At 36.6% G+C, this 15,401-nt stretch overlaps 1 protein-coding gene across 3 annotated transcripts in view; it reads left to right on the top strand.

The window, feature by feature from the left end:
• Positions 1-312: 312 nt before the first annotated feature.
• Positions 313-15,401, top strand: part of MBNL3 (muscleblind like splicing regulator 3) — a 60,932-nt gene continuing 45,843 nt past the window's right edge. The window contains exon 1 of one of the 3 annotated variants that reach the window (XM_003796954.1): positions 313-565. In XM_003796954.1, the coding sequence (XP_003797002.1) occupies positions 389-565 (177 nt within the window). In that variant the 5' untranslated portion in view covers positions 313-388. The remainder of the gene's footprint in view (positions 566-15,401) is intronic. The other 2 variants (XM_003796953.2, XM_023517365.1) reach the window with 2 other exon arrangements.

Genomic DNA, 15,401 nt, shown 5'->3' with positions numbered 1-15,401 from the left:
GCAGCCAGCAGCATATGCTTTTCACAAGAATAATTGAAAACATTAACTGTTGAGCACAGAATTCTTTTGAAAGTCTGCCAGTTATTGGAAGTAAATTTGGCTAAGGGAAAAATAAAACATTCAATATTTTAACCTTTACAGTTGCCTTCTTAGGAGTTGGTCTCTAATTTGATTTTTAGTTATTCTAATGCAATTTTTATTTTATGATCGGCCGTTTGTTTAACTAGATCAGATCCGATTTAAATGAAAACCTAAGTGCTAACAAATAGACATTTTACCAAAGCAAGCTGTTATCTTTTCACATTTAATTTGAATTCATTTTTAATACTTTAGCAGTCCACGGTAATGTCCTAAACAGGGTGCATTTGATTTTAATTTAGCTTTCAAAATGGCGGCTGTCAATGTTGCCCTGATTCGTGACACCAAATGGCTGACTTTAGAAGTCTGTAGAGAATTTCAGAGAGGAACTTGCTTTCGAGATGATGCAGATTGCAAATTTGCCCATCCACCAAGACTTTGCCATGTGGAAAATGGCCGTGTGATAGCCTGTTTTGATTCTCTAAAGGTGAGTGCTATCTGAATGCACATAATTTGAATTTGTTGATTTCTATGTTTTTCTTGCAATATGATGTACTTTGAAATGAGTAAAATTAATAATAGCATGAAAAAGGTAAATTTTGTTTATTAAGACAGAATATACTAAAAGCAGAATGTCTTAAGGGCAGAATCTCTTAAGACTTTGTGTTTGTATTTTTTTCTTTTTGTTTAGATAGCGTCTTATTTTCTCACCCTCGGTAGAGTGCAAAAGTATCATAGATCACAGCGTCAGAGTGACACCTTGTCTCAAAAAAAAAAAAAAAAAGACTTTGTGTTTGTAGAACTAAAATGAGTCTAAAACTCAGTACATCTGTACACCAAAGCCCATTTATCAAGATACATACACTTGAAGAATAAAAGTTCAAGAATTTTTCTAGGAATAAGGGATTTTTCAGTCTTGCTATGGTTTATTTTTTTGTATATGCTTTAGATTTTATCTACATTGATCATAATCCTCATATAACCCAGAGGTGCCCTTTACTGAATTATGGCTTATGATCTATACTTAAGTGGCACTTGGAAGAGAAAAGTCAGCTTTCAGAGGATAAAGTCAAACTGGGAGAGTATAAGATCAAAATCTCACCATCTAGGGAGATATGATGGCATTTTGAACTTTCTTAGAGTATATTTTGGGTCTTTAACATAGACATATTACTACAATACTAGGTTCACTTAATTTTCTTCCTGAATAGCTGGTTGACGAATTTCAGATTTATGAGTATGTTTTATAAGTCCTATTGTCAAGGTCATCAAACCTGAATATTATGTACTAGAGTATAGAGAAAATATGAGGACAGAAAAGGTATGTACAATAAGACATACGTGATTGCAGAACATTGACTTTTATGTTTTATTCATAATTATTCTTAAATTAAGGATAAAGATATACAAATTAAAGTGTAAAAGCAGAAAACATTAATGGATTTTTGGTTTAATTAATAAGATTTGCTGTGATGCATTTGAGATTCTTTTTCAAATTGTGTGAAAATGAATTAAACTTAACAGAAACCTTTTCAATTTCTTGGTAATTGTTTTACCCTCGTCATGACCAATTTGGCCTCATTAACATTTTTCTTTATGGCTGCACTGGCTAATAGAGATGTATTACTTCATGTGATAGTCTCCTCAGGAACCATTTTCTCGAGTGATACAGAGGCTGAGTATCCCCTATCTGAAATGCTTGGGACTAAATGTGTTTTAGATTTTGTACTTTTTAGGATTTTGGAATATCTGTATATACATAATGAGATATCTTGGGATAGGACCCCAGTCTAAACATGACATTCATTTGTTATATATCCACCTTTTACACATAGCCTGAGGGTAATTTTATACAAGATTTTTAATAATTTTGTGTATGAAACAAAGTTATGTACATGAACCATCAGAAAGCAAAGATGTCACTATCTCAGCTACCCATGTGACATCATGTTATCGCTCAAAAAGTTTAGATTTTAAAGTATTTAAGATTTCAAATTTTTAGATTAGGGATGTTCAACCTGTACTACTCCTTTGGAGTTCCTGTTACTAGTTTCTGTTGCAGACGATTCCAGTTCAAGAATGGAAACTTAACTATTGTAAAGATAAAGGTAATTCCTAGATGTTACGACTAACAGGACTATTTTATTTTTTTCATTTTGGTATCATTCAAGTTTCATCAACAGTTTTTGTGTGTGTTCCTTAAATCTACTGCTACAAGACTGGGCAGTGCCTTAAAGTGGAAAAGAGCTCTGAGTTAGGAGAAAAAAAGAAGCATCGTTCATCTGTTTTACAAAGAGAGTCAGGAACTGCACTAGGTGCTTTGCATATGAAGTTTCAGGAGATCTGGGGTACAGTCACAGCCTCACTGCTATATCTGACCTTAGGTGACATCTCATAAACTCTGAGTTACTTCATTTCTAAGAGATAGAACTTAAGATGGTACTTCTCTACTTAACTTCCACAATTACATGGAGACTCCAATGAGATAACACAAATGAAAAACCATGTTTCACTATAAAAGTTAATTAATGCTGGATGTGGTTGCTCATTTCTGTAATACTAACACTTTGGGAGGCCAAGGCAGGAGGACTGCTCGAAGCCAGGAGTTCAAGTTCACCGGAGCATCATAGTGAGACCCCTCCCCCAATCTCTACAAAAAGTAGAAAAAATAGTTGGACATAGTGATGTGCACCTGTAGTTCCAGCTACTCTAGAGTGTGAAGCAGACGGATTTCTTGAACTCACGAATTTGAGGTTGCAGAGTACTATGATGACACCACTGTACTCTAGCCTGGGTGACAGAGCAAGACTCTGTCTCAACAAAAAACAAAACAAAAGGTTATCTTTTTCCGATTAACTAAGTGTTTGTTGTAGGAGTTCTTCAAAATGGTTCTATTTAGTTAGGGTTTAATATTTAAAACTACAAACTAATGTTCCAATGGTCATACCAATATCCAGTTGCCATGAACGTGATATTAGTTCTTCAAGCTAAGTATAACTGTTCTGATAGTTTACTCTGTGATGTGGAGTTCCATGCAGGCTTTGCAAATTCTATCTTCCCAGGTATCATAGAATGTGGAAAAAGATGTATGACCTTTTTAATCATTGGTATACTTCTGGGTAATGCTCCCATTTAAAGGCTATAAGAGTATCATAAGGTAAACCTTTTGAAGAAAATATTATGGAAGGTGCTTTATAAAATGTATACTGCACTACCAGTTTAAAGCTTGGGAAATGTTTAATTTAGAGACAAACTAGATAATGGTCAATGAATATTAATACACCAGTTAATTACTTAAATAAGCTGTCTACTCAATATATCCAGTATTTTAAATCTAATTTTGCATTATAGCTTGATGCCCAGTCATACAGGATAAAGACGATTTACATAATCCTTACATTCTCAAATTTTAATGAAAACCTTAATATTTCAAATATACAAAGCCTTTCCAACAATTATTCATATTTAACTTGCCATTTAGATAGCACATTCATCAGAATTCCATGTCTGCATGAAGGCTTTATAGTTTTCTTTTTTTCTTTTCTTTTTTGTAGAGATAGAATCTCACTTTATCGCCCTCAGTAGAGTGCCATGGCATCACACAGCTCACAGCAACCTCCAACTCCTGGGCTTAGGTTATTGTCTTGCCTCAGCCTCCCAAGTAGCTGAGACTACAGGTGCCTGCCACAATGCCCAGCTAGTTTTTTGTTGCAGTTTGGCCGGGCCCGGGTTTGAACCTGCCACCCTCTGTATATGGGGCTGGCACCCTACCCACTGAGCCACAGGTGCCTCCCGGCTTTATAGTTTTCTTTTATATTATTTCTTATCCATGATACGCATGAAAGCTACATTAAGTTGAGGGTCATTGACCTATGTGGCTTGTATTGCTGTCGTATCTGTAATATAAAAGTAACATTCATCATTGGTTACTACAGCATTTGCTACCCCTCTTGAGTTTGTGTAATTGAAACAGCATTGAAATTCGTCTGTGTACTGTTTCTTACTTCATGAGTAGTTAGATAACAGAAGCAACCATTTGATGAGTTTTAGGCTGTAGCTTTTGTTTTTGATTTTTTTTTTTTTTTGAGACAGAGTCTCAAGCTTTTGCTCTGGGTGGACTTCCCTGGTGTCATAGCTCATAGCAACCCCCAACTTGGGCTCAAGAGATCCTCTTGTCTCAGTTTTTTTCTATTTTTAGTAGAGATGGGGGTCTCTCTTTTGCTCCAGCTGGTCTTGAACTTGTGAGCTCAGGCAATCCACCCACCTCAGCCTCCCAATATCCTGGAATTACAGGTGTGAGCCAATGCTCCTGGCCTAGTTTTAGTTTTTGTAAAGACGCTTTTAGCACTAGATCCTCTACCATGTGATTCTTTGCTTTCTTTATAGGTATAATAGATATAATGTCCTATACTAACCCCATAACAAGGGAATGTTATGAAAATAGGAAGGACAGGTGAGATAGCTGATCGTATATTGTGCTGGAGTACTGTGCCCATCACTCCATGAATGTTGACTGTTCAGTAATGAAGGTTGCATCATCTTCAGATAGGAATCTGGAGAGTATAGTCCCTAGATTGATTTCCACCTACACAGAAGAGTCTCCTGTTATATTGGTATGAAACTATTTTGGACTCAATTGCCATGTCTGCTTGGCACAATCTCTTTCAAAAGTTCTCTTTAAAGTATTGCTTAATCAATCCTATTCTAATTTCTTGATATTACAGTTTACCATTAGGTTGGTATATTTAGTGAATGTTTCCTGGATTTAACAAGGGGGTCACCATTTTTATAAATCAGTGTTTGTGTTTGTTTTCATAAACAAATTATTCTGCTTTAGCAATAGCATATCTTGAACCTTATCTCATATAGTTGGTGTAATGTGAGGAAGGAAGGATTTTATTTTATCCAGGAAGGATAAAAAATGTTTTCATTATTTCATGGACAGATCAACACCCATCATATCTGCCCACCTCACTTACCACTCTGCGTACTTTTTGTAGCATGAATTTCCTGGCAAAGACCATAGCAGCAGGCATAGTCTGAGAATAGTTATGCCAACCCATATATGTTCTTAAAAAATGGAAACTGGTAAGGAATGAACATAAAACAATCATACACCACGTCTTCAAATATCATATGTGACTATGCCAGAATAATAATATTTTGCCATGGTAACCTGTTGTATAAACGTATGGGTCTGAATCAATCCTTGTAGGTGAAATTGGCCCAAGTTACCAGTACATTCAGTACTAGTAGCACTAGTCACACACAGTAATTGTCACCAGCTTAAAATTTTCCCATTTTGGACAGAATATTTACTTATCCCTGTTTGCTAAGGGAAAGTTTACCAGAAGATAGACTCCTAGCAACATAATCCCAAGAGTCACAGGGTTATGCAAGATATAGCACCATTTATAAGCTCCATCAGAGAGGTCTGCCTGCACTATAAAGACACATAAGCAGCAACTGTCATCCTGAGAGTTAAGGAAAATAACATTTTATTTAAGGATCTCTACCTTCCTTGATATTGACCTCAAAAAGAAGCACACTTACTTGGTAAAAGTTAATGCTATTTTGAACATTTCAAAAACTTTTTTTTTAAAAAAAAATGGAACTACATTAGGACTCACACAAATATATATTGACTGCTCAGCCTCACCTTTTAAACCTTTTATTTTGAAATAATTGCAGACTTACAGAAAAGTTACGAAAATAGTACAAGAAGTTCCTGTGTACTCTTTACCCGGATTCTCCTAATGTCAACAACTTACATACCATGCATAGCACAGTTATCAAAACCAGGAAATTATCACTGGTACTGGTACTCTTAACTAAATTTCACCAGTTTTCTCCCTAATGTCATTTTTCTGTTCCAGGATCCTCATGTCTCCTTAGTCTTCCCTCTGTGACAGTTTCTCTGTCTTTCCTGACCATGACACTTTGGATGAGTAGTGGTCAGTTATTCTGCAAATACCTCTCACTTTGAGTTTGTCAGATGTTTTCTCATGATTAGACTGAGATTATATGTTTGGGGCACAAAAACCACAGAAATGATATGCCTTGTATCTGAGGGTATGTGATGTTGATAAATCGTATCCCTCATGTGAGCCTTAATCACCTGGATAAGGTGGTGTCTGCTGGGTTTCTGTGCTGTAAGATGCCAGTTTTTCTTCTGTAAAAATGGATAAATATCTCCCACATTTAATTATCATCCTATAAAATATGCCATTGATTGTAAGGGACATCTCACTATTCTAGATGTTACAAGGTAAACGAATTTCCATCTTAGAAGTGATGAGTAATGTGCTTCTATAATTATGGCCAACAAAGAAGGGGAATGAGGTGAAATTGACCAAAAGCATGATAGACAAAACAGCAGGCCATTGGAAAGGCAGAACACTGGGGAGTGGGAAGCTCTGGAAGATAAATGACATGTGTTCTGGTCACATGTTCCTACAGGGTGGCCTTTGTGCTAGTTGGTGCTCCTGGCTAACTCTAATGTACATCCTCCTGCCCTGGGAAACAAATGTTCTTCTTTCGTTTTCATAGCAAATAACATTTCCGTCTGATTTTAGATGTTATGCATCTTTCTGAAGGGAAATGGAAAATACAAAAGTTTTAAAGAGCAGACACAGTTTACAAAAACATATTCTATACTTCATATAAATTATTGTTTAGAGAATTAACACACTGAAAAGTGGCTTCCCAGTAAAAATAAGTTAGTCATTTATACACTACTAAAAATAAAAATGAGTAATACAGAAACATCAAACCTCATCTTACCTGATGCTTTCTCACATCCTTCCCTGTCCCACTCATTACCCCACTCAGCTGTGCTGCACCTTGAGGGCTGCCCTGTCTTCCATATCCTTCCTATCTGCTTCCTGTTCTTCCGAGGTGGCAAAAAAATCCAGATTCTGAATGATTGCCTCCCATTCATAGCCTTTTAGAAAATATAATAACTATGGCTATTTTTCTCTGATCAGACAATTAAAAAAATATTCTTTCTAGAAAACTAGAATGTAGAGAAAAAGATGTTTTAGAAACCAAACTAGGTCATTTCATTGCCCATAGAAACTCTTCACACATCAGTGCATAACCTTTCAAAATTATTTTTACTGACAATTGTTTACATGGATGGAGCTGGAACATATTCTTCTTAGCAAAGTATCTCAAGAATGGAAGAAAAAGTATCCAATGTATTTAGCCCTACTATGAAACTAATTTAACCCAATTATAGCCCAAGAATATGGGGAAAGGGGAGAGGGAGGGGAGGGGAGGGGGGAGGATGGGTGGAGGGAGGGTGATTGATGGGATCTTGCCTGTGGCTCATCTTATAAGGGTACATGTGAATCTTTCTAAATGAAGAATATAAATGTCTTAACACAATAACTAAGAAAATGGCATGAAGGCTATGTTAACCAGTTTGATGAAAATATTTCAAATTGTATATAAAAATAGCACACTGTGCCCCATGAAAGTATTATTGTACACAGCTACGATTTAATAAAAAAATAAAAAATAAATAAAGGTTTTGCTACTGTGGAATTCTGAATGGTTTTCATACTTGTGAGGGAACAATATTTTAGAAACATACTTTAAAAGATGTAATTTCTCAAATGATATTCAGCTATCAGAAATTATATTTATGAGGACTATGCAAAAGTAATTTTGAAAACTCTATACTCTTTTGACTGGCTAATATATCCTAGAAATTTATACATACATCAACTCTAATCCTTATGACAACCCTGTGTAGGCTTTAGTGTTAGATGGACCAGGTCTTAGATAAGTGCCCCATCTCCCTGTCTCTGTAAATTTCCTCACCTGTGAAAGAAAGAATCCTACATGCACTTGCTTCTGGTATTACTGAGCTTTCATATGAGATGATCAATGTAAGGTGCTCAGGACAGAGCCTGGTGCATTAAAAGCACTCAATAAATCTATTATCACCAAATAAATTCTGAAAATTTAAATATGAAGAGTACAATCAAAACATGACAGTAATAGAAGAAAATTTAAGTGAGCACTTTTATAATCCTGGGGTAGAGAAGACACTTCTGTGCATGATTTCAAAGGCAGAAACAATAAAGGGAAGGAAGGATTATTAGGTTTGATCACACAATAAAAATCACTTCTAATTGGTATAAAACACCACAAAGTTAAAAGAAAAGCAATAATTTGAAGAAAAAAATTGTGATATATTTGAAAAAGGCTATTATTGTAAAATATAAAGAGCTGAACAAATAAAGAAATACAAGCACTTGATGGTATTATCTTAGCAAAACAAGCAAAGAAAATAAACTGCAAAGCAAGACAGTATGATGTGGCCACTTCATCCCTGGCAACATTTTGATGAGCCCTGCTGACATAGCTGCTAGTGTAGCCAATGGCACAGCTGCCCTAGTGAAAAGGTATGATCCCTGGGCCTGCCTCTTCTTATCCTCCCCTCTAGAGGACTTTCCCTTTCTGCTTGATTCTTTTCTGTGTTATTTAATTTTCTTTTACAAATATGTTACTTGTTATTAGGAAAACTGTTAGGGTTCATCTCTTAAAGGGAAGCCAAAATCATCTTTCTAAAATAAATTTTGTTCTTTTCAATATAATATTTGCATTTCAAATCCCAAGAGAAAAGTTAATAATCTAGTTGAGCATTTCCTCTACATTCTGCAGCTGAAAATACAGACTCTTATTGTGCTTCAAATGTTTTCCATCTTCCACTCAGTGTGTATTTATATCTGATTCATTCATTCGACAGGTACTTACTGAGCCCTGACTGGGCGCCAAGCATGGTGCTAGGCCTGGGGTCCCGGCAGCGAACTAGAAACATTCCCTGCCCCCATGGCATAGACATTTTCCTTGGAGGTTGGGGTAGGAGCAGGTGAAAAAGAAGTAAATATCCATGTTATGGATATATCGGCAGGTGTGAGGACAGCTGAGGCTGAGAAAGGGCGTGGAGATTGTCAGGGGGCTGCTATTTTAGTTACAGTGCCCAGGGAGCCTCCCATGAGGTGATCTTTGTGGATAGGCCTGCAGAAGGTAAGGGGCTGAGTGCTGAGGACTTCAGAGAACATTCCAGGCAAAGACAACAGCCAGGGCAAAGGCCCTGAAGCAAGAGAGGGCCTGGCCCCGTGGAGCACAGCTGTAGAAGAAGGAAGAGGCGAAAGAGCAGTGGGAGATGATGTTGGGGAGGGCTTTGTTCATGATCAAGATGATAATGTGAAGCCAGTTTCATTGTTGGGGTCCCTAGTTTCCATTGCCACAGCCAGTTGGTAGCAGAGTGTGTATGGTGATCTAGACCCATCTGATCTCTGACCTTGAGTCTAGAACTGGGCTTCACAGGGTGGAGACATTCTATACATGCCTCTGAAGTTTGCTGCTAGAGATTGAGCCTTATGTATGTTATTTGTGGCCTCAGATAAGAAAAAACATTAGAAGTCTGTGCTGGGTTTTCTCTCAACTCTACTGATGTGAATATTTTTTCCTGCCACTTTTGCTCTGTGTCTTACTATAATAAATCCTAGCTGTGAGCATAAGCTGCAATTGAATCTGTGAGTTCTTGCAAATTACCAAACAAAGCTTTTCCATACATTACTATTTTTCATACACTATTTACTTGATTTTTTTGTTTTTTGAGATAGAGTCTTAGTCGCCCTGGAGAGAGTACAGTGGCGTCATAGCTCAGAGCAACCTATAATTCTTGGGCTTGAGCAATCCTCTTGCCTCAGCCTCTCAAGTAGCTGGGACTACAGGTACCTGCTACAACACCCCACTAGTTTTTCTATTTTTAGTAGAGATGGGATCTCACTCTTGCTCCGACTCATCTCGAATTGCTGAGGTCAAGCAATCCACCTGCCTTGGCCTCCCAGAGTGCTAGGATTATGGGTGTAAGCCACTGCACCTGGCATCCTTGATGATTTTTTTAAACTATATCCTGCTTTTTATGATGGAGTTGTTCCTTTTCTGATCTTTAGGCTTAAATTTTAATGGATAATATATTTTCATAATTCAAAAAGTAAAGAAAATATAAATATAAAAGAATATGCAGTGAGGTTCCCCCACATCTCTGTTCACCTGTTAGTGAGTTGACTTCCAACTAGTATTTTCAATTTTCTCTGCTCCATAGATATTTTGCATATATACAAGCAAATATGTCCACACCTATTCTCCCTAGTGAAATTCTCCCTGTTTTTTTTACACAAATACCAGTATACTTTTCTTTTCCTTGCCTTTTTTAGTTAAACATAGTAAAAGTGAAAATATGAGGAAAGCTAAACCAAATAGTTTGACACTATTCAAAAGAAACCTGGAGGTGCTATATTTATGTAAAGATAAAAAGCATTGCACACAAATACTGTTTCTAGTTAGTAATCTCTTCCTCACAGGCACAAATAAGTACTTTAGATATATACTAGGGTTGAACAGATAGATGAATAGAGAATAGAAAGTGAGAGCTTATTTTCTCACCATGCAAGGAAAAAGTTAAAAATAAAGAAAAGAGGAAAGTTCGGGTGAATTTGTGATGTGGATTAGAAAGGGATCAGTACCATTATGTATACAGATAAGGATACAGAAATTGATAAAGGTGTGTTTGTGTGTGTGTGTACACAGGTTAGTATGCATGCTTTTATTTCCTACCTTTGTCTTAGGGGGACCTAGAGGCAATGGCACTCCAAAAGCAATGAGCACCCTTAGTGCCCACATCTTGGTGTATAATTACTTTGTGCGATAAAGGAACCAGGAATCCTAGCCGGGAATGTTGGCCCACACCTATAATCCTAGCACTCTGGGAGGCAGAGATGGGCTGATCCTCTGAGCTCAGGAGTTTGAGACCAGCCTGAGCAAGAGCATGACCCTGTCTCTACTAAAATCAGAAAAACTAGACAGGCATTGTAGCAGGTGCCTATAGTCCCAGCTACTTGGATGAGGCAAGAGAATCACTTGAGCCCAAGAGTTTAAGGTTGCTGTGAACTATGACGCCACAGCACTCTACCCAGGGCAACCAAGTGAGACTCTGTCTCCAAAAAAAGAAGAAAGAAAGGAAGAAAGAAAGAAACCAGGAATCCTTGGAGTAATGGCTAATTCTGGACTAAGGCAGGGAAAATTCAAGATGGTGCTGTAATGTCTTTTGATGTCTGAAAGTAAGAAAGCACTAGGAACAGAGTTGGGGGACGTGACAAAAGGACACAGGACTTAATCTGAAGGATCTCCCAATGGCTAAAATTGGAGCGACTTGAGCAACAAACTATATAATGATAGTATTGAATTATAACCTTTAGAATAAAAAATAAACTGCTCATAAGTTCATACTTATACTAAAAAACTGAATAAATGAATAAGTTGGGAAGAAGGGACAACTCCTCCTAGCAGAATAATTGTCATTAATAAACGTAGAACAAATGAAGGAAACGTAAAATCACCATTAGGCAAACACCACAATAGCAATGGTTGGAGGCAAAATCCCCTAATGGACAGAATCAGTGGGTAAAAGCTGGAGAGGAAACATGATACTTGCATCGTCTCAAAATATCTTTCCCAGGATATTTATCAATTAAGAAAAAAATTGTCACTTTACAGTGGAGGAACCCAGCAGACACCATCTTAACCAGGTGATTAAGACTCACATAATGAGTGACAAGATATGTTAATATCACGTGTCCTCAGATAGGATGCACATCATTTCTGTGTTTTTCTTGTCAAACACATTCTCAGTCTAATCGTGAGAAAACATCTGACAAACCCAAAGTGAAAGGCATTTACAGAATAACTGACACTCATCCACGCGTACCGGTACTCATCCAAAGTGTCATGGTCAGGAAAGACAAGGAAAGACTGAGAAACTGGCAGGTTGGAGAGACTAAGGAGACATGATAAATAAATGTCATGTGGGATCCTGGGTTGGATCCTCAAACAAAAAAAGAACATCAAAGAGAAAATTGGTGACATTCAAATTTTTCTAGAGTCTTGTGCCAGGGTTACTTTCCTGGTTTGGGGAATTATGTTATGGTTAAGTTTCAGTAGTAAAGGAATCTGGGTAAATGGCATACTGCAACTCCAGGAATTATTTTTGCCATATTTCTGTTAAGTTCAAAATTATTTTAAAATAAAATATTTATAAAGTTAGCTTTTTTAGTTCTATATGTATCTCCTGTCCTTTGAAGCTTAGAAACACAGTAGGGTATTTTTTCTTTTCATTTTTATTTCTTTAAAAAAGATACTTTGGATCTGGTAATGAGAAAATTCTGAAATCCATGTATGTAGTGGCTGATCCTGGAACTGACCCCCCCCACCAAAGCCGGGTAACTCAGATAACTAAATTGTTAAGAAAGCACTACTGCCTTATAACAACATTTTACCAATCTAGGAAATAAAAAGGTTGGCTGAAGAAGGAAGACTAATAAGTTCAAAATGTTAACATTTACCAATAGTAAACTGGAGACCTAACAAGGGAGAGATACTTTTCCAAGGTCATATGCAGTTATCAAAAAAGCCTATGACTCCAGTGTTCTTCCAATCATTTCTTTCTTTTTTCCTGTGGAGATGAGGGAAACGGAGAAAACATCAATTGGGCTATTGTTCTACTAAGCTAAATGCATCTGGCTCTTACCTTGGTCATGCCATCCTGCCCGACATTGGGATGCGCTACTTATGAATTTCTGTGGGTCTGCTTTACGTTTTGTGCTTAAAAGTGGTGCACAAGGAAGCCAATATTTCCTTTCCTAATCCTTCCCTCTTTTATTGTTTCATGATAATTTATTTAGATGAAGAGTTTAAATTAAGTTTCGTATTTAGTTCATTTGGACGTTTTGTTTTGAAAAGGAGGAAGAGAAGCAGGGTGTTTTAAATTGCTCAGTGCTGGAATACTGAGCTGTCTATGCTCCCTTGTCCATCCTTCTCCCCGAAACACGGTGCTGCTGAATTAGCCAGCCAGATTTGGTGGTTATAACTGTACCTATTAGACTGTGGATCAGATCCATCTTCACTGTGTAAAAGTCTTTGATGTCTGATTGTGCCCTGGTCAGCTAGGGAGTTAGTTACCTGTCGTAGACCAGCTGAAAATATCGCAGTAGTGATTCCATCTTTTTGTAAATTTTTGTAAATAACTTGGAGTCTAACCTGACTTATTTAAAACGTTTCATAGGATCATGATTCAAGAATATTTCTCTCTCCACTTTGCAGCCAACTTGCAGTTGGACATACGGTTAGAATGGACTTGCAATAGGGCCAGGGATGTATCCTCCAACCACAATTTGATGATACCATTAAGACTGACCCTTTGCCACAGGAATGCCATTAAATAGGACAGATTTGAAAATGTGAAATTTGAGAACTGTGTGGTATATTGGGTGTCCCCAAATCACTCATAAAGTCACCATGCATAGGGAAAATGGGAAATTGTGGCTAAATGTACCTTTATTTACAAAATATACACTACAATATTTTACAAAATATTCTCTATGGTGTTGGTCGCCTCTTTTTAAATGTGAATACAGGGTACTTCTGCACATCTGGAAATAGCAAGTAGTTCTTCTAGGAACATAATGTTCTTAGAAAATTGTTTACTTACTGTTGTTTTTGCCCTTACAGTTGTGCTTTCTGCATGTACCATCCCTGAAGTGACCCTGTTTTTCTCTATTTCAGTGTGTTGCTTGATCCTTCGTTTATGGGATTATATATTCCAGAGGAATGTTAGCCGTTTGCTCTTTTCTCATTATCTCCAAATAATCTGTTATTTTCTTCTCTGTTTCTTCTGCTCTGTGCATAATCAGCCTTCAGTTTCATAACTTCATGTTTTTGTCACTATCTAATCCAGATTTCAATCCTGCTTGGATTTTCAATGTTTTTATTTCTGTGCCTTCAGTTCTTAACCCAGGGTCAAGTTTTACTGCTAATGAGAAGTTTAACTCACACTTTTTGCCTATCTTTCTTGATACTGTTTTCTTTAAAGCCAGCAAATGATTCCGTATACTCTTGAACCTTTTTTGATCTCTACTATTTGAACTTAGCCATATTATCTGTAAAGACAGAGTAAACAATTTTTCTGTATCTTGTTTATGATGAGTTTGCGTAATATTGCTCAGTGTCATGCCAAATCTGTTCTTTAGTTAAGTAGATATGGCTATAGGATCATTCTGTTATAAACAATTTTTCAGCAACAACTTGGTCATGGGCATTTAAAAGTACACCTTAAGTTGGATGTTTTTCCCTGTCATGCATAGGTTTTTTTTTTTTCATTGATACTCAAATTTTTATTTATCCCATGGGAATTGGTAGGAAATAAATTAGTGTCTGCTTTTAGCAATATTCTTATGAATATTGGACATTGTGGCAGTTTCTATACTGTTAAAACTATCTATGACACATTCCCTAAGCCAAGACATACATTTTTTGTGTCAGTCATGATTTGTTAGCCTGGTAGTAATATTCTAATTTTTGTCTTTAGGATACATAAGTGCAAAATATCGAACCTTTTTCTCTGTGACTTTAAACTCTTTAACCATTGTTTATATGCCTCTTAAATACGGTGAGCAGATAGCATTGTAGTGTCAGTAAACTCTTACAGTTCCAAATTCTTTTTTAGCGATTGTATTTTTTAAAATCACATTGTTTTAAGACCACAAGTGGCATTGTCTTAAAACTTGTTCCACCTGCTATTTGAGGAAGATAGTAACATTGAAGGAACAATTTGAGAATTTATAATATCTCCAGGAACAATGTGTTCTTGTGTTAAACATGTGCAAATACCTATCCTAAGAGTTGTTTTTCTGTTAAGGTTTATGCTTATCTACTATGCTTCACTTAAATGAAATTCAGTTTTTTTCCAGCTTTTATAAAAATATAATCTCTAGAGTGCCTGAAATTTCATGGTTATTACATTTTTTATTAGCCAGAGAAGCATTCTATATAGACATAGTTGATATTAACTTTAGTGTAACTGAAAAATTTTAAAATAATGTCCATCTTTATTCTGCTAGTACCCCATCAGAGGAAGAATTTCACTTTGGAATATTGTCTTACTTTTCAAAGGAGCTTGAGAAATGCCTCTTTCTTGGGTGAACCACAGATGTGGCCATTAAAATAGCTGGGAAGAAACATGGTATCAGCAAGTGGCATAAACATAGAATGCTGCCTTGTAATAACAACTCTAACAAGGGCTCCTTGTATGGCCTTGAGTAAGTCATGAGACTCCTACCACCTATGTTTCTCTTCACATAAGAGAGAGAAGCAACACTCAATTTGTAGGACTGTTGGCTATGGTTTACTACCAGGATTTTTATGAATGTCAGGGGTTGTTTAATGCTGAAAGCTCCTGTTAAATCCAT

This window comes from Otolemur garnettii, unplaced genomic scaffold (genome assembly GCF_000181295.1).
Source record: "Otolemur garnettii isolate 467f Iridium unplaced genomic scaffold, OtoGar3 scaffold00109, whole genome shotgun sequence".
Classification (NCBI taxonomy): Eukaryota; Metazoa; Chordata; class Mammalia; order Primates; family Galagidae; genus Otolemur; species Otolemur garnettii.
This window is presented reverse-complemented; position numbering and strand designations above follow the sequence as displayed.